Genomic DNA, 20,917 nt, shown 5'->3' on the forward strand with positions numbered 1-20,917 from the left:
TACAACAAAAAATGCCAACAGCTGCAGAAAGTGTCCGATGGGGATTTACATCAATGAAAACCCAGGGGTGAAATGTGAAAACATGCGTTAGGGAAAGTGTTGACAGAAATGTTTGGGGGGGAGACGAAACCAGTGTTTAGGCACAGGAAGTGCATTGATATAAAAGCACACATGTGAAAAGCCTTTTTGCACATGTATTGATGTCAACATTAAGATTTTTTTTTTAAATGGAGAGAAAAGCTGCTTCAAAACTTTTAAACTATTTTTTAAACTACAATTCATGCACATCCTTCCTAGAAAACAATAAATACACTCATAAAACCAAAAAGTACCAGGCTAACCAGATGTATTGAGTATATGTTTGTAGAAGCATTTGTATTTTCCTTTGAGGTGAAAACTTTCTGAATCAAAGATTTTTAAAGAAGCTTGAAAAGTCAGGGACTATAAAATAAAATTACAATTTGCATCAGATCTAAAATATGTAAGATTATTTCAAGTTTACTGGTTCAAGTTGTTTGACATGAATTTGGGTGTTTTCTGATATTATAACTGCTTAAAACTTACTCCTGGTTTGTGCAAGTTGAAATTAAACTGAAGGTGAGTCCCAGATAAGAAGGGAGATCTTTTGAGGAAAAACTGAGGAGCTCATCTGGTGTCTCTGGGGCTGAAGGGGGCAAAGAAATTTAAGTGCGTTTGCCAGCACATACATGTACGCCGGTGAATAGACAGGCAGAATGGGAGGGCTACATTTACAAGGGCGCTAAAAGGCGAAGGTTGCTGACTAGGGATCAGGGGACCAAGAGGAAGGGAGAGAAATGAGGTGCTGAAAGGATGCTGCATAAAAACGTACAAACTGCAGGAAGGTTGAATTATACTTGACGAAATTTACAGTTTGTTTTATTTAATTTAATGATTACCCAAATGTTCAAAAAGTGAAAGATGTCTTAATTCAACAAATAATTTCAAACTGAGCCACAAAGAGATGAACAGACAGGTTGAGGACCAAGCTTAATCACAACTAAAAGCAGGAAACCTCAGACAGGACATCACCAAATACCACCAGCTCGCCTCCTGAGATCAAGCCGGTGGAAAGTATCCTCCACTCATCAGCGTCAGGTTATGATGACAGGATAGGGTGTCCACAATAAAAGATTTATCAGAATAGTAGAAAAGCAGCACTTATGTAGTGTCTCATTAAGACATATTTACCAAGGAACACAGAGTACATTTTGTGGGATCTAAAACTCTCAATAAGTACTTGTTTTGTTTTTATTTTAGGTACTTAGTGACTGAGGGACACTTGTGTATCAAATTACTCACATGACCAGATTTCTGAAAAGAAACGTTGGCTGAGTTCAGTGGAGTTTGAAGCTACAGATACTGTAAACCCGTGTTTTAACAGCAAGTTGTTCAGACTAATTATACATGTAATTGCACATGTAGAACCAGTCTTCTTGTTAATCTTTCCACATGAATGAAAAAAATCCTTGAGGAATGCATCAGCTTTAGAATAATGATCGCTGGAGGCAGCTCTTGATGTTTCAGAGACAAAACCTTCTGTTCTGCCCATTGGGAACTGAAAAATTGCATAAAAGCTCTGAAAACTTGTATTTTCAGGGCTTGTTAGCTATTGGTTTTGTCATCTTCTTTTTAATAGTGTTGCAGAATAACCGGAATCATCATGTCAGATCTCAAAGACAGCTAGAAGGCCATTTCATTCATGATTGGTGCATCTCTAGTTTTAACCAACATAATGTCTTTTTATCCCCATCTCTTTATGTGTATGAAACCAATCAGGACCATCTAGCTTCAGCAAAGTTTGCTTCTTTGCAGCTTAATGTTCATATTCTAATAAAACAACAGGACGGCAGGTAAAAAAGAAAAATCTATTCCAAAGGGTTTAAAAGGCACAGAGAATATGTTTTTTCTTTGAAAAGATGACTTTGCCCACTGTCAGACCACATGTAAATGCTCCCTTTGTCAGGAAATAAATAAACAAAAACATCTATTTTTGGCTATACGGTGACCTGCAAAAGTATTTACCAAATCTTTTATATTCCCCCGGAGCACCATCAAACCATCATTTTCACGTGGAAAGCACCTGGGACCACAACAAACCTGCCAAGAGATGAACGCCCAGAACTCACAGACCAGGCAAGGAGGGCATTAATCAGAGAGGCAGCACAGAGACCAAAGGTCACCCTGAAGGAGCTGCGGAGCTCCTCAGCAGAGACTGGAGGATCTGACTAAAATAATAAACTCCACAGAGCTGGCTTTATGGAAGATAGGCCAGAAAAAAGCAACTACTCAGTGTGAAAAATAAGAACGTACGTTTTGAGTTTTTTCCCAAACTCAAAACGACTCCCTAAATGTATGGAGGAAGGTGCTCTGGTCAGATGGGACTAAAATTAAATCTACTGGCAACCAAGGAAAACGGCATAACGCAAACCCAACACATCCCATCACCCCCAAGAACACCATTCACACAGTGAAACATGGTGGTGGCAGCATCATGCTGAGGGGATGTTTTTCATCTGCAGTTAATGGAAAGTGACTGAGTCGAGGGAAAGCTGGATGGTGCTAAATACAGGGATATTCTTGAGTAAATCCTGAGAAAGTCTTCCAGCAAAACAACGACCCAAAGAAAACTGCTAAAGAAAGACTTAAAGGCATACTATGCAACATTTTTCAGTTAATTAATGTGTTCCATACCGTTTTGGATGATTAAATGAGTAATTTCAGGTCGAACAAAGGTTTTCTCGGCCGCCCTGGTGGTCTGTGGGGGAAATACCGTACTTGCAATTGCAGGAGCCCTCGGCCCGCACCCACAGGCTCAGAAGTCTGGTGCATCACAAGAGTTGGTCTTGCTTTACGGCGAGAACTGCTACACGCCCGCAGTGAAAGGCATGCTCGTTGCTAGTGCAGTGGCGATATTTGTGCAGTTATCATGGCGGAACCAGCGAGAAAACAGCGAAAGCCCATGTTGGAGCAGGCAAGAAAGAGGAAAAGGGCTCTGGACAGAGAGAGGAGTCGTACATGGATGAACATCGGGCAAGCTTTTTCCGAATGGCAAGAGCCGGAGCCATTGAGAGAAAGAGTTGCGACACTCCCATTGGACTCCGTTGTACGCTTTTTGCCGCCAATAACAGCTGACAAAGTAGTAGGGTGTATGTTTATATATATATTTACCGCTAAATAACGCAATCGCTGCTGTCTGTCCCATAGAAGAACATGAAAGCCAGCGTATGTTTTGGAACTATAGCGGTTTACACGAACCACGTGACTGCCCTGGCGGTGACATCAAAGAGTGTCGCAACTCTTTCTCTCTATGGCTCTGGCAAGAGCTAAAAGAAAAAGAAGGCTGCAAGGCTGACGCGGACCTCGCGTTTCTGCTGATGCGATTGTAAGTAACATTGGAATGGTTTCTCTCTCTCTCTGTGCATGTTCATACTTTCACTGTGTTGGTCATTGTTTGTACTGCCGTTTTTTCGACTTTTCGTTGCGTTCGCCTGTCTGCTAAGCTCAAACACAACCGCGCCTGAATTGACGGACAAACCAGGAGAACAGCTGAGCATCTTTACGACAGTGCACTTTTACTTTTGCCCTCTGGGGGGAGCCTCGCTGGAAAATCAACCCCGGTTGCATAGTATACCTTTAAACTGTTTAGGAGGAAACATTTTAAATGTGTTGGAATGGCCTTGTTTAAGTGTAGACTCCAGTTGAATTGAGAATCTGTGGTTAGAGTTGAAAATCATTGTTCAGAATCAAAAAAACATCCAGCATGAAGGAGCTGGAGCAAGAGTACCTTGAGGAATGGGGAAAAAATCCCAGGAGCAAGATGTGGCGAGCTCATAGAGACTGATCCAAGGGCACTTGCAGCTGTAATTGCTGCAAAAGGTGGAGCTACAAAGTACTGGCTTCAAAGGGGGATGAACGTGAAGCTGAAGTTGCAGGCAAGGGCTGTAAATGAAATGGTGAAAACTCTCACACAATCCTTTTTAATTCCAGGTTGTAAAGCAACAAAACATGAAAAATGCAGAGGGGTTGAATACTTTAGCTAAGCTCTGTAAGTGGTAGCGATACATTTTTGTTTGTTTTAATAACAAGCCAATATTTTCCTTAGAATAAATGAAACACCTGACGGCGCCATCTTTGTGGTTATTTCTGAAAAGTTCCGTTTCCAGAGAGAGAGGCGAAGCCACGACATCATCAATTCAAAAAAGATGTGGCTCACATGTACACGGAAACACGAAACTGCAGCTTGAAATGTCACTTATTTTTCAGACCATAAGACGCACCGGATTATAAGGCGCACTGTGAATTAATAAATGTGTCTATGTCCACATATAAAACGCCCCGGATTATAAGGCGCATTAAATATTCTTCCCAAATGTGTAATATCACTCCGCCCCTCCACGTACACAGCTCTCTCCTAAGAGGCAGAGCTATCTGTCTCTGTCAGGAGGACCGAGTAGTTGCACTACACTGCCCTGTTTCTAACACAAGGGCAAAATAAACTTAACAATTATATTGAATTAACTTACTAAGTTTATTGTTGCTAGCATGTACTCCGAATATCTATGGAGCTGAGCGGCTTCATTGCTAACCTAGATTCTCCAGGAGCTGCGTTAACATCTATTATTCTATTTGGGTCATATTTTTCAAGCCATTCAGTTTTCTCTATTCCTTACTACAATTTTTGAACAATAACATCCTATTATTTGCTGTGGAGCTGGTAAACAAGGTCATGGACTTTTCTATAACCAATTTCGCAACTCCGCCATTTTGATTTCTTATCGCGATTTTGTAGTTCAAGCTGAAGGATGCTGAAACTACAAATAATAACTGCAGATAAGTGAAAATATCAACCCACATAATTTATTACATCGTCCATACTACATACCACTGACATACTACAAAAATGGCCAAATGGGGTGAATTGAAACGTTCTCCAACCTGGAGGGGGGTGGAGTGAAAAGCACCTCCTTTAGATTTAAAGAGGCCGCACCAAAACAAGTTGCTGACAGACGGACCTCAGACCATGGGCAAAAGAGGTGCTGTAGGGCAACAATATCAAGGAATTTAGACCAAAGTTTTGTTATTCCTCTTTATATGGACCGCCACTGGATGATTTAAATGTGAAAGGAAATATTTAAAAGCATGAAAGCTACCTCTTCTTTTTCTCTAGGCAAGGTTAACGGCAGGTTTAGACAAATGATCCAGGATCGTTATTGTGTTGTGTATATGTTGGAACAGCTGCGCTCAGCGGCAAGCTAAATGTTCTCCCCCTCCCCATCTGCGCAGCGCATGTTGGTGATTAAAACGGTTTTAAAGCTGATAAACATGAACCAATTCGAGCTTAAAACAGCCAATCAGTGGGTTTTTTAATGTTTGAAGCAATTTTGACCCAATATAGCAGTCCTTGCATTTTGGGTACTAGTTTATTTAAGCTATGCTACTTTCCTCCATTTCTCTTTTCCTCTCTCTCCCTCTCTTTCTCCGATACACACACAAGGCTTTTCCTCTAATTTCTGTGGCCCTCTGCTTCCAATTCGCCGGCGTTTACAAATCACGAGCTTATGTGGCCACTATGGTGTTGATGATTGGCCAGCTCTCTGCTGTTGGGCAAGCCGTGGTGGCTAAGCTACGTAGCTGCTAATTAGCTTAGCCTCACTAGATGCCACTCAGCTCAGACACAGAAATACACATCTGTGTCCTTGTTGCTTTGATGTTTCTCATTTTACCACAAATTATCACCTGATCATAAAGCTGTGACTATTCATCATTGACCAGTTTATTAATTGCTCATGAGAGATTCAACTCTGAGATCACTGTGAGTTCATCAAAATTACCTAATTGTCACAAATTGTTTAATTTCACAATACATCATTTCTTAAGTCTGCTCAATAGCCATCAATTGATAAGATTTTTGTGTCTTTCTTTTAGTGTATTGAGTAATTTAGTGTAAGTGGAGAGTTTATTGGCTTATTAATCTTAACTGTAAAGATAAACCGTTTAGCATATTTTTCTGACTGTAAGTCACACCCTTTTTTCATAGTTTGGCCAATCCTGTGGCTTATAGTCAGGTATGACATTTATCAATTTTAAATTGTAATTCATTTTGACCAACATGAACCAAGAAGTAAATATTACTGTCTATAGCCGCAATAGGGTGCGACAGAACCGTGTTATTATCCTCACAGACAGCCCAATAACAGCTAGCGCTAGCTTATAGGTCTGTTGTCGGGTGCGGGTAACAGCTTTGTTGATGTACATGAGCTTTATGTTGCTCTGAAACATCAGTGTCATACTATTAGGTTAGCACGTAGCACGCAGACTGTCTAATTTTGACAACTTTCAGCATAACAGGCTGGTACGCTGAAATGCGCTGGATAAAACCTTCCCGGTTGTAGCTGCTGGCTTGTTATGCTAATTTACCCTATTCATCCTCCCCGACACGTTCTACATTATTCAGTCGGTTGTTGATGCAGTTGTGTAATTGAATATGTTGCCGTACCAGATTAAATGTCAGTTTTATGTCTTGGATTGTGTAAAAAAAAAAAAAAAAGTATAGTCCAGTCCGACCTATAGTCCCGTGGGACTTATAGATGTTTGCTTCCTTTTTATGATGCATTCTTTGACTGATGCGATTTATATGTCAGAGCGACTTATCGTCTGAAAAACACGGTAATTAATTCCATATAAAGAACGGTTGTGCTTAACTTGTGTAAGATGCCTATTATTTAAAGGCTCGCACTTGTATCACCCTTTTGAGTTAACTTTCTGATAATACAGTTACGTCGACAGTGATTTTAGTTTTTCATTGATAATTATAATTGTGATTGGTATTTTATAATCAACCAAATTCCAAACTGCACCACACTGACATTTTCCAACTCTTTCACAAGTCACTTTAAGTGGTTAGATTTCATATTTGTGTATATGTTGTTAGGCAGTCTTTATATTAGGATGATTACTAAAGTTTACAGACTCCTTTTGAGAATACATGCAAAATAGTCTTTCATTGTACAATTGAAGTGTTTATATTGTGATTGTGAGAATGAACACATTTTTAAAACATATTCCTCTCTGAAAAAGAGAATTTACTCTTAAAAAAGACGTTTGATAGATTTGAAACTGATAAGATTCTGTTAATGAGACTGATGTGCTATTAATGAGACTTTGGTGCTTCCCATACATCAAAACAAGACGTTTAACCAGCAATCTCCACTTCCCTACAAACTTTGTCTGAACCCAGCTAGAAATATTAGCGGACTGGAAGCTCATGTCCTTTTGCCCGTATGACAAATCCGTAGGTCTGCTGCAAACCCTATCCTGATACAGTGATGCATGACCAAGATAAAAACCTAAAACTGTAATGGAAAAAGTGAAGAGAGCTGCCTTCCATACTGTACAGCAGCTGGTTACCATGGCGGCTAAATGTAGGGTTGTGGATGGACATTGTTGAGGAGCAGCACTGATTTCTTCACTTGTCCAAAAGGCAATGACCATGAAGCTATTATGATAAAATCTTTCAAACATTTTGTAAAAATATGAATGCATTTACATTATTATATTTTATGTGTTGAGGTTAAAACCCCACAAAATGTAAGTTTGTCCTATTTTTCCTACACTGGGAGACCTTGACATCTGCTTTAGGCTAGTTCTTATTATTTAGATTTTTGAACACAGACTCTCTGAATAGCAAAACAATTTCGTTTGGAACAGCATCTCAAGTCATGAGGTGCCATTTGATCTTATACATTTTAGAGAGAATAACACATATCATCTGGCCTAGAGAGACAACATTTTGTTTTCTACAAAATTACAAATTAATTAAAACTTTTTAAATAAATAAGGCTAACTAAGCCTGATCTTTTTTGTTTTGACATTTGAATAGGATGAAAGAGATAAATGCAGACAGTCCCTGGCTGTCCTGAATGAGAAATAATTTAAAAAAATATGTTGAGGAATGCATAGGTTTTTGAAGCCTTAAAAAACCATTATTGATGTCAACAATTTCTCGAAAGCTCCTAAAATTAGCCATAACTGGGTTTGGCTTGGCTGAAATAACTGGTCTTTCATACATTTGTGTTGTGTTGTAAATTTCATGCATCCTTTTAATAGCTGTGCTTTAATTTAGGAAAATGAACAGGATAAAAAAACACTTATCAAAGAAAATATAATGGGATATATTCCCAGAAACAAGAATGGCATCAAGGAAAGTGACAACTGATAAGAGAAAACACAAGTTGAAAGCTGATGATAAACAAATTTCAGCAAGGTGAGTGTATACAGTCATAAAACAACATTATTTGCTCAGTCTCTGCACTATTGTGCAATTTTTCTGCATTACTTTCCACAGATAAAAAAAAACAAAAAACGTGAGAGTAAATGGTGGCACTTTTTGTGCGACACAGGAGAGAAGGGAAGCAGTGACTTGGTGCATTAACATACAGATAGAATAGGAAAAGAGTTTTAATGTACTCAGGAGGCTGGAGGAATGGGGATGTAGAATGAGAGGTGGGGAGGAAAGGACCAATGAAGACGAAGCGAGAGAAAGACAATCAGCACAGTGGTGACACAAAGGCAGGCATCCATGACCTTATATCTCAGTTCATCATGCAGAAAAAGAAATAAAAGGCCTACAGGAAGGAAAGAAATGTATGAGTAAAGAGAAGACGAGCACCATAGAGGGAAAGAAAAAGTCCAAAATAAAGACAAATTTTAAAAACTGCTCAGGGATCGCAGATGATTGTGTCACAATGAGAACGTGAAGGAAAACAGAAACAAAAATGTAAAAAGCTGCTTTAGTGCTACACCGACACGACCCAAGGCATCTAAAAGCTTTAAGGTGAAATATGTGGCTAGAAAAGGAAGCAATATATCAAGAAAAAACACGCTAAAAGACAAAGATAGGAGTCACTATCAGGTCTAGTAATCTGAGACTGTGCACAAGGAAGAAGGAGAGACTGTGGACACCATGTGCCTGGGGACAAGTGGGCATAAGAGACGCTATCCAGGACGAGACAAAGAAAGAAAAAGCTCAAGGATGAACTGTGAGAAGAGGACAAGTCTGTGGGGTCAAAGTGACGCTTTGGGCAATGTTCTGCAGAGAAATCTTAAATCTGAGAAAAATGTGCAGGGGACATTAAATCTAATATCTAATTGACTCATTTTATAAATTAAAAACTTGCTGCTTGCTATTTGCAGTGGTCATGGTATGCAGTAAAAAACGGTTCTTTAGAAAAGAGGTTAATCGTTATAAGGACAGCAAGAAATTAATATTTAAAGCAGAAGCTAAAAAAAAACAACAACCTTCAACTGAAATCCCTGCTAAACCAACATTTTTCTTTACTCCTCCTTTGTGGTGCGAGACCGCGAACATGCAATCTGTTAGCAGCTCTGCATTTACACCTTACCGCACTCTGTCCTCACAACACCAACCTTCACCGCTCATTCCTCAGTGGACCTGCAAGATGCCGTCATGGCTCCTGACGCAGGATCCGGACTGTGTTGCAACTCTTAAAAGCCCGTTAGTGTAAATGTCTGCTCGCGTCTGCTAGTGCTGGAAGTGATAAAACTGTCAGGGCCGCAGATGCGTGGCATCGCAGTCAAACAAGACTGAGAGCGCTAAAAGTTGGGGAAGTCACTTCTTTTATTTATTAACATGTTCTCAACCAGATTTCCGACAAACGTATTTTCTGCCCCCAGACAAAAGTGCGTGTCCGGTGCTATTGACTAACAAGAGATTTATTCTCATCTTTCTTTCGACGTCTAGTTGTTGCCAAGGTGACTCCCATTTTAATGGAAACTAAAGCTATAATTGACAATACCGATACATTTTAACATATCTACAGATGTCTTTTGTCCATTATGATTGAATGAAAAAAAAAAGTCTTGCTTCTGAATGTTAGTTCACACTGTTTGCTCAAAGTCGCGATCTCTTTCCGATAGAGCCGTACAGTATCGATGGATATAAAGACAAATGTGGCAGGCGACTGATGGAGTTGATTCTCATGAGAAAACAATACTGACTAAAAGTGGAAATACAATGTTTTTGCCCTGGAGTGACCATGTCTTAAAATAGTTTACATGAATACAATGCAGTTAAAATTTTGGTTTATTTGTACAACAATATTTCCCGACAAACATCTCGAGGCACTGAACAAGGAAAACCGGTCCAATTCATTCCAAGAAATACATAATCAGATCAATCTAATCAATAAGATTTAAATCCAAGTAGACACATTCAAATTAAATTCTAGGTATGATATAGACTATTTAATGTAGTTTGGTAAAAATGTATCTATTTTAGGCCACAGTTCTTAAACTTTTCAAGTAGACTAAAAAACTCACATTTAATTTTAGGGAGAATTTTAATTTTTTATTTTTTTTTACTAATTTTAGTAAAAAAAAAAGAAGCAATAAAGGGAAAAATACACTTTTACAAAAACAAAAAGCTGAAAAATTGTTAGTACAAAGACATCCAACTAACTCATAAAACTCAATGTTCTGCATTGATTGCATGGACTTAAACGTCTAAGAAACACATTCTGTAAATATGATTCTAGTCTACCGTATATGCCTCTCCAATCATAAGAAACATGTTGGAAAAACTAAATGGTTACTTTAAAACTAATTTGCCTGATGTATGAATCATTTTGGGCTTAACAGCAGTAGGAATTGTTTCTAAGAAAGTTCATGGACATACCATGATTTGTTTAAACAAATCTTGACTTTATACAGCCTTTAGCCTTTTCACTAAGAACTCCACATATAGATGAGACCTGTGAAGCTTTCTCTAACTGGCCTTATGACGGATGGATGGACGCTCTATTAGAAATGTCAATGTTTCAGTAAGAGTACAGAAACAACACATTGTCATTAGATGTGCAACGGGAGTTAAATGGGTTATATTATTATACCAGAAAACAGAAAAAAGAATGCATCTGAAAAAAGACAAAATAAAACCTGCTTTGTAATCAATGTTCAAGCTGAAGAAATGGCTTCCATGCACCCAAACAAACATGAAGCCATTTACCTGAACCATGAACCTAACAAGCAACTTTTGGCTGACTAGAAGCAATTAGAAGAGGCACTAAAGTAATAAAAGGCTCAGCTTTCCTGCTGTTTATGCCATACCTGCTAAACAAGCACATTGACAGTGCTCTAATAATTAGCATCATTTCCTTATGTCAACCAATCAAATTTGACAAGGTTTTGAAATCCAATTTTTAAATGATCAAATGATTTGAATCTTGTGAAACTAGGCGTGGTTCGTTTAAGATGGCTTCAAAGTGGTAAAACTGAATTAATTGCTCCTGGGGAGGGTGTCAAACCTGCCTCAAGGCTCTCTGCTGGCCTGTATGACATCCTTCATTGGTAGCAAAAAGTTCATTCCTGTTGTTTCCACACGCCATTACCAACATGGAGGGTCCTTGACCCAAAACACCTCAATCACCATGAAATACACAACTGCACTTTCCAAAAGAAACAGAGATAATAAAACTATTTAAAGTTCTATCAGAATGAATGAATATTAATACCATCTGTACAGATTACAACAACAAAAAAAAACACATTTTTATGTCCGCAGAAGACGGTTTAATAGCAGGCGCGGTTTAACTTACCAAAAGGTTATTAGGTGTAGGTCTCTCCTTGGGGTTCTTCCGCATACTGAGAAAGGAAAGACACAAGTGAAGAGTATCCAGTCGTCATTCACTGTATTCCTAGGAGCAAAAGAGCCGCTTTTGTTCTTTTAATGTATGCACACTTTTCATTTAGAAATTAATACATAAAGAGTCTTGCTACAAAACCCTTCATACCACAGAAACCGAAAAAAAAAAGAGGGTGAATAGCTATACAACAACAAAGGTAATTTATTCCACATAATTAGAGAATTTATGTGCGTGTGTCCTCCATCTTATGTTTACTGTGATCCGTCAGAGCGACCGACACGGGGGACCGTGTGCAGTTAGTCGTGAAACTGCTTTATGTATCATAATGAAAGGGCCATGACCGCCTAAGAATAGTCAGACAGTAAAGTACAAATGCAGCGCCAAAGCAGGACGGAGCACCTGTGCAGAGAGAGGTGCCCTGTTTGAGCAAGCCGCCACGGGGGACAAACAGCAGCTGCCATAGTCTGCTGGGGAGCACTGAGCACACACACACGCTCCTCCGCAGAGCATGCATGTGGTTTGGAAGTGCATGTAAATGTTTGTCTTTACTGTAAAGGTTACAAGTGGCTAATGAATCAGAGGCAAACAGGGTAAACAGTGGATTTGTCCTCCTGCATTTAAAAAAAAAAACCCCAGTCACTGTCAAAAAGGCTGCTTTACATCCATTGCCAGCAGCACCGATGAGCATCATGTCTAAAACCTACTACAACACAATGCATCAACACACACTGGAGCATGCACTTTAATGCCATTATATACTATAATACCCGTGATTCATTAAGGATCATTTGGCTGATGCGGCCTGTGGTGTTTTTAACCCATTCAGTCTGACACAGTGGAGCCAGACGGGGCTGCTTTTCGTTGGTCACCGGATACACCAGGGTAATATGAGATTAAAATAATCAGAAAACCTGTCAACACAGTCAAAAGTGTGCGAACAGTAAGCCATTTTCATCGGCGTGAGTATTAAACGCTTATTAAGTCACTGGCAGCGGCGACAAAACTGGGAACTCACCACTGCGTGATGAAGTGAACAAACTTTTCGCTGAACTGTTCAACAGGAAGCACTGGAGGGTCCTGTAAAAAGAAACAAACCAATTCAGACAGCAAACAACTTTTCCTTCATGGCCAAATTATGGCTTTTTTTTTTTAAATTATTTTTCTCTTTTTTTTAATTACTTTCTTTAAAGTCAGACGTTTACACGTACTAGGCCTTTAAACAATTTGGGAAAGCCCAGATGATGATGTCATGGCTTTGTAAGTTTTTGACAGCTCAATTTCCCACATTCAACTCAAACAGCGGCTCCCCTGTGGATATAATTTAAGGCGACACCTCAGATACACGGCTTCTACGTGTCTAACAGTAGGAAAAAAAAAACCTAAAGGAAGAAAACTGTGGACCTGTTAGACCAGAGTGACCACCGCTGGAGGAAAACTGGGAAGCTAGCAAGCCTGGAAAACCGTCCCAACTATTAAGTGCAGGGGTGCCGGCATCATGTTGTGTGAGAGATTTGCTGCAGGACAGACTGGTGCACTTCCAAAAGTACATGGTCAGATCATGAGGACAAAACAATAAGTGGAAACATTGATGCAGAATCTCAAGAAAAAGTCAGAAAAGCTGACGCCTCGGCACAATCAGATGACCCCAGGTCTGCCACCAAATAAGATCTACATCCAGCAGAAAGTCAGGGTTAACAACCCTGACTCAATTACATCACTTCTGTCAGGAGGAATGGGGACAAGATTTTAGCTAATTATTGTGAGAAGCTTAAGAGGCAACTCCACCAAATAAAAAACAGCATTTCTGACTTTAAATAATGACATTAGGCCCTTTTCCATCAGAAACAACTGAATCTTTGTTCTAGACTCTCTTAAACAGTAAACACAGGGGGCTGCGTTGAACAATTTGCAATACCTACTAACATTGTTACCGATTCAACATGTCACCAGAGTATGTGTCTGAAAAACTGGATTCACCAAAACTCAGATTTTAGCTCGGCTTTGTGGCTTCAGGAACATATCGGGCCCCTCCATCAGTGTTGGAGGTTTAGACTTCTTATCACAAATTTACTTTTCTGATGATTTGCCATGAGAGGAGCTCGTCGTATTAAAATGAAATAGTGAAGAGGAGAAAAAAAAAAAAAGAATAGGAGAGAATCTGAGGAGGAGGAGAGGTTTTGTATATAACCAACAAACCAAAAGATACAGAGAGATAAAACTGGATAAAGAAACCAGCCAGACAAAAGCTGCTGTGAATCATTTCAGGTCATTCAAATCAAGGCTACATTTCTGAAGGAAAAAAAAATGCATGTTTGCTTTTTGGTTTTGCTTTCTTAAATATCATGCCTTTTAAAACACTGCAGCGTTGTGTTCCCTAATTGATGAATGTTGTGTGGTAACAAACAGGATTCACAACATTGGGTTACTGATTATTTTACCTATATTTGCCTCCAAAATGCATGTTTGAATAAAAAAAATACCAAAAACCGGGGAGAAAAGGTCCGCCACCTGCGCCCCACGCCAATCTTTAGACATCTGCTTTATGAACGTTGTCGATGGTGACTCTCTGAACCATGGCAGGTAAAACATCTGTGCCAGACTGACCCCCTAATCATCGCTTTACCTCATTACTTCGTTTTGTTACATTCATTCTGCTTCAGTTCTCGTGTTATGCTCTCAGCAGAAACAATTAGGGCTTCTTTCCAACAGAGACAGGATAAGATTCCTCCATCTTTTACGATCCAATACATTTTAAAACACTGCAATTTAACAAGAGCATGTGTGCTCTAGGACTGACAAAGACCGGACGTAGGAGGAACAATCTCCAATACATGAAAAAGTTAGCCGGTGGGTGGATCAGTAGCTCCCCGTTCAAGAAATCTGCACAAAAACACACAAATTATTTATACATGCACAAAACCCTAAAGTGTGGATTCAAAAGCAGCCATTTATTCAAATGCCAGAAATTAGACCTCTTTACAAGGGAACCCCCTGCTGTGGCAGTAAAAACACCTCTGGGCTGTGTTCGCCATTCCTTAATGCTCTGATCGGCAGCCTCCCGCAAAGCATGATGCATGAACCCATTTAAATTAACAAAGGAATGGCTTCCTCCTAATCTCACTGCACTTCACAGTCGCGTCGCCGCTTGGATGAACAATATATCATAGCGCATGCACAAACCTGCACCCGACAAACAAATGCCCTTGAGCGCCGCACACTACAAGCCACCGCTATATTCTCTGCTCGGATGGTGAAACCCGGTCTGCATACACAGCCAGAATTAGAGCCAGAGTACGCTCAAAGAGTTGACCGAGCAAGCAAACGGATCCTTTGTGTCGATTAAATCTTCGCTCACCTATCTGTATGCACCTTAAAGCGCCTTCTTTTTTTTTTTCTCTCTATCTCGCAGAAACAAACACATTATGCATTTATTCATGTCTCCAGCTGAGTGCAACAGTGCTGCAGCTTTGATGTGGCAGCAGGGCGATGGCACAAAAGACAAGCAGGCTGATGAAAGTGACTGGTCTGTTTAAATTATTCCTCTGGTTGTCAATTTGCTCCACTGCGAGACGAGCGCGCGCATGCTACGAGGGTACGAGTAAATATACATGTCATTGCCATGAAGCAATTATTAGGCAAAATTAGATCAGTAATTACAGGCTTGAAAATAAAGTGGGAGTTCTTTATTAGCGGAGCCCCTTGCTATTCAACAAACAGAGGAGAGCCGGCACATTAATGAGAGGGGACAGCGGGCAGACGGTGGGAACAACTGCGGAGAACTTCCAATTTAAAGACCCTGGCTCAACGGCGCCGGCGTGCTTCTCAGCGACGCACTGGAAGCATCTAAATGAAGAGCGGCTAAATTAACGTCAATTAAACATACGTGTGGCCTTAAACAGGCCCCGTTCTCAGTGTGTCATAAAGGTTAACACAGCAGCAATTATTTGCCATGTAATAACCGTATATTTGCTTTCCTCTGGTGTTTTGCCATATTTACCTATCCACCACCCCCCCCCCCCACAAGGCATTTCATACAGCAAAAAAAATCAACAGAGGATGAGCGTTACCAGAAATGCCAAATATAAAAGTAAAAGATAAATACCAGAGTAAATATTGCCCAATTATTGATAATATGGCATACTCGAGTTAAAAAGATGAAAAATTCAAGTTAAAATGTTTACAGTAGTTATTATCCCACAGTATGTTTTAATACCAAAGTCTAATAGTTTGTTTGAAAAATAAGTTTTATATAGAGAAGTCTTTATATTTAACTAATTAGGTCAAAAGGTCAAAATGCACCCAGTACATCTCATACTGATCCATTAACTTCAGCTAGACTGGCTAGTTCGGATTTGCCCTGACTGAAAATCTTTTCATGAAGACCACAGCTCATACAAACAATGTTTATTACTTTTAATTTAGCAATTAAAAGTGACAAACATTAATTAGAAAGGAAAAAAAAGTATCTGCTGTGGAGTCCTGGACGGAGCAGTTGCATTGAATCCATTTACGCATCAAAGCTTTTGTCCCGAACTTTTATCGGACGTTTACTAAACACAAAATTAGGTGAATCAAGGAGCGAGCTGTTTGTTGCTGCTCTGACCAGCCGACTCGTGCATTATCAGGTAAAAACAGGGTTTCCATAATCGTCCGCCAAAAGTGTTTTATGGCTCAGCCTACAAAAAATTAAGTTAAACATGACATTTAACACCTCTGAGAAGCCAAAACTTTAACCTTTACTGTAATCATTGACTGTTGCATTCAAGAAAAAGTGCAGTTTAAGACAGATGTCGTAATATTCTGACAAATATATTGGTAAACTAGATCCTGGGTTTCCATTACAGAAACTGCTTTCACTTCATTCTCATTTCACCAACCAGGAAGGACTTTTAGCAGCGACTCCATCCTGTGAATCAGTTTGCTTTGAAATAAAAACATAAATGTATCCCTCTATTCTATATACCCGCATAATCCTGTTCAGGGCTGCAGGAGAGAGGAGTGGTACATGCTGAGCAAGGCCCCAGCTCATCACGGGGCGACGCAGAGACATACGAGGCAAACCATGTTTAGACCGACCAGTTAAGCTGCAGTTTTGGACACCGGTGACAAAGCAGCAGTACCAAGAAAGAAGTCCAACAAAGCTTCCCTTGAGTTTGATTACTCCTGTAAATACAATACAAGCGTTTGGATAATTAGCTTTAGAGCTGTAGAAGCTGAATAGAGCAAATAAAGCAACATGCATATCGTTCTGGGGTTTTCAGTGATTGGAAACCAGACGTGAAATGCATTCACTCGCCTATCTAGGTCAAGCTTGCAGACTCTCCACTTTTCTTATGTGACCAGGAATTTTGATAGCCGGAGTAATAAGCGATTCCAACTTTATAAATATTTCAGTCATCATCTCTTGAAAAAGAGATTTTCTGCTTTCATGTGGTTAAAATGTCTAACCTTGTGAGATTTTCACTCAATATTCAAAACGCACAAATAAACCAAGTGGGCTCTAGCAGAATCCACATATCGCCTTCGCCCCAACAATTACTAATGTACTTTAGTTAAATAGTTAATCAGTCAGGATAAAAAATCCAACTCCAAGTGACTCGTTCTTTCCAGGCAGACTTTATCCTATTGTCTCTTCCTTGAAGGCACCAAATTAGCCGGGACAGTAAGGCTGTGCTGCTCCGGCGGGGACAACAGGCTGCTTTCTCTCCCCTCACACGGAGACAGCAAAGGGCACGGGGAAAAATAGTTTGAGTGATCGCTACGTCTAGCTGACTAATGAACAGTTCAGCCCAGGTCAATCCATTACAACCAAAAGCATTTAATTATTAATTACGGCCAATCCATAGGCAGTTAAGGACAAGTGACACTGTATGTTTAATGTGCAATATGGCTGGTGATAGGGGCACCGGGTGGCTGCTGCTCAGGCCTTTTGGCCATTAGTGAACGTCAGCAGAAAAACGCTCAGGCAAAATAAAAATGAAGAAAATGTGATTGCTGGTTATGATGAAAGGCAGGGAGTGCTTACATACAGAATTCATGAGCACTACAGCACGGCAAGAAGTATAGAAACAAGCATGCATAGGTGGATTTACTCTGTATGTTAGCCTGGTTTAGAAAGCTTCTAACCTAATGACATGTTTGTTTTATAACAGAAAGGGATGTTTTAGATTTAAATGGTAACAGAAGCATATTATAAAGAAGATAATTAGCAAAGATGTGATCAATTATTAGGTTTCTTACAGTTTCATGTAAAGAAAAAAGCCCACTTTACTTCCCGGACCACATTATCTGAGTTTATACAAAAGTTCACACTTCATTTAATGAAGCCCTTCACCACGGATGGCGGATCAATTGATGGATGGATGAACAAACATAGGGATGGACAGTCAGACGTACGGACAGAGAGACAGAAGGATGGCTGGACAGATAAGGACCAAAACACTTTCCAGCTGTGGATAAACTCCAGAGCCTGATCTCGCTCCACACGTCGCTGTAGTTTACCGCTGCCTTTCAAAATGGAACTAGTTTAAATAACTTCTTCAAAGTCTCTGCTTTCTAGATTTTGCTGATTTAAAACATTCTTCTTGGTACATTTATTAGAAGTGTAAAATAAATAAATAAATACAGTTGAAAAAAATAAGTAAAAAGGACAAATCCTCAACCCTTACAAGATAAATACTACCTTTACAAAGGAAAGTTGAGGACAACCCTGGTGCAACTCAACTTTGGCTCCTGTTTCACGCCGAATTCAGAGGCGTGTTTTGTGCGGCTGTCGCTCGTGACGGGTCCAGCCTCTACAGTAATGTGCATACGTCTGTTGCCTGAGGCTGTTGCATAGGGTGAAGGGTTGAGTGAATGGGGAGCAAAGCCGCCTGAGTGGTTAGCTTCATTAGGAAACAAAATATAAGCTTTCCGGGCCATTAGGACTGACTTTAGATGCAGAAGCACATAAGACGGCGACTCACCTCATCAACGATGCATTGCAGTAACTGGAGAGGCTGACGAGGAGAGGCAGAAGGAGATGAGGGGGGGGGGGGGGGGGGGGGGGGGAGAAAAAAACGTTAGCCTACATGAAATTTCTTGGTAATAGCGGAAATCAGTTGTGTGATAAAAAAAAAAAAAGTACTAAGATTAATCACATGCAGCAAGCCCAGGCAAAGCAGGGCTTTTATTATTCCATTATAGCACCTAATGTAATACCAGCAGTTTAGGCATAATCTAATAATTTGTTGCAAAAATCCAATCTGAGTGCGATTTTTTTAAATGAGAGGTTCAACCAAGAGTGACAGACTATACGCAGAGAAGGAGACCTCTGGCTCCTCGCATCCTATTCCACAGCAATAAAACTTACCATTAGAGATCCTTGGTTTTTCTGAATCTGTAGGGCAAGAAAGAAGACACACACAAAAAAAAAAAAAAGAAAGAGATGGGCCAATATGTAATTAGTGTGTCATAATCAAGACGATGCACTTGGAAACATTATGATCACTAGGAGAAAATTATTGCTTTCCTGTTGGCAATTTGTGAGTACGTACTAACACCATTTACATAATGAAAACACACAAATGTTAATGGTCTGGCTCTCATTTGTGGGGAATGGGGGTAAAAGATCCACTAATGCTAATTTTCTGAGCATTTCTTTATTCCTGCCCTCCAGGTTATCTAGATGTGCTGGGACGGAGAATAACTGTAAAACAGCGTTGGAGGAGATTTACGGCGGGCGCAGCGAGCGTCTGTTTTACAGGTATAATGGCGCTCTTTAAGGGACTACTAAAGGCCAGGAGGTAGCGCTTGTACGGCGAAGAAATGCGACAAGATATGGGAGCAGATCCTTAAAAGTGAGCAAATGAACATTGCCTCAAAGACTTACGATAGTTCTTGAAAGAACGGGGGGAAACATACACAGCTATGAGGAAAATAACATAATGTTCAAAGTAAGAAAAGGCCTTTTGATTTGAAAAATGTAGACGCAACATTTTAACTTAAAATGCATGAAACTGCTTTGGAGCCAAGCAAAGCATTACGGTCTCCCGTTCAAAACCCCTCCGGGGCTGAATTCACGAGAACGACTTGTTTTCATTTCTAAAAACCTTAAATTTATACATTCATCGCTCAGAATAAATGATACACGGCTTAAAACCTGCGCTCAGCCGAACAGATTGCTCATTTCTCCTGCTCTTTTGACAGTGCATTAGAGCACTTATTGATTCACTCAATTAAATACAGGTTTTCGCACTCTGTAAATACCAAGAGACTCCTAAACCGCCTCTACATCCAGTTTTGCCTGATTCAGACACATTAAAAGCAACTATAGAAAACTAATTTGTTCTGCAATAATTACTAAAACACAATTGCGAGCTGCTCCAGGGCTTGAAATTGGATAGAGGGAGGCTAACTTATTTAAAACATAATTGAAGACCTTATTGTACTTCTACAGGATAGCCTGGCCACATTTCAAAAAGAAGGATTCAGTATGTTTGAGTGTTTATAATACGTCATTAGGTGCATGTTCATCCTGAGGGTAAACAATGCCTGATGTGATAATTAAGCTAGAACAAAAAAGATCTGACTTTCTCCTCTTTAATGTCAGCCCTAAGAAGACAGCACCGTGTATGAGGATGTATTTACTTCTGTGCATTTATGTGTGCGTTTGTGACACTGCATGATGAATGCATCTGTGGAAAACATCAGCTTCCCGTCTCTGCAGAGCTCCTGAAGTTTAGCTTTTTCCTCATTTCTTGGGAAGATCACAGGGAGCTCAGCGTGAAACCACAAGTTACAAAATCAATATTCAGATGCCTGGCATTTTCTCGTGCTCTCGCAGCCTAGCTGCATAAGAAGCACCAGATTCTCAATTCCTCTGCGAAAGATTTGAAAGATGTTACATTTATCTTTTTAGATAACATTTAAAACACTAATCAGATATAGATGTTTGTACAGAATAGCAGATGGTAATGAGGTCAGATACTGAGAGATACGATAACAAATGAGCTAAAACCTCAGAACCCCTGAACATATAGTCAGAGGGAAAACAAAAAAATAAAAAATAAAAAAAATAACTCAATATGTAAAGCCTTCAAACTGACAGTCAAGCATCTTCAGCAGTGCAGAGAAAAAAATTAGACCCCTTGAATGTTTTCCACATTTACAACCACTATATTTAATGTATTTTACTGGGGGGTTGTGTGCTAGACAAACAAAAAGCAGTAAGTAAAACATTAGAGGTTGTTAGAAAA

General features: G+C 39.8%; 1 protein-coding gene across 1 annotated transcript in view; it reads right to left on the minus strand.

Moving 5' to 3' along the window:
- The window catches only part of map2k5 (mitogen-activated protein kinase kinase 5), a 66,269-nt gene that overhangs the window by 11,479 nt on the left and 33,873 nt on the right, over positions 1-20,917 (minus strand). Inside the window, exons 18-21 of the mRNA XM_012877155.3 lie at positions 19,033-19,059; positions 18,647-18,679; positions 12,697-12,758; positions 11,634-11,679 (exon numbers count right to left, since the gene is read on the minus strand). Coding sequence (XP_012732609.2) covers positions 11,634-11,679; positions 12,697-12,758; positions 18,647-18,679; positions 19,033-19,059 — 168 coding nt within the window. The remainder of the gene's footprint in view (positions 1-11,633; positions 11,680-12,696; positions 12,759-18,646; positions 18,680-19,032; positions 19,060-20,917) is intronic.

This window comes from Fundulus heteroclitus, chromosome 4 (genome assembly GCF_011125445.2).
Source record: "Fundulus heteroclitus isolate FHET01 chromosome 4, MU-UCD_Fhet_4.1, whole genome shotgun sequence".
NCBI lineage: Eukaryota > Metazoa > Chordata > Actinopteri > Cyprinodontiformes > Fundulidae > Fundulus > Fundulus heteroclitus.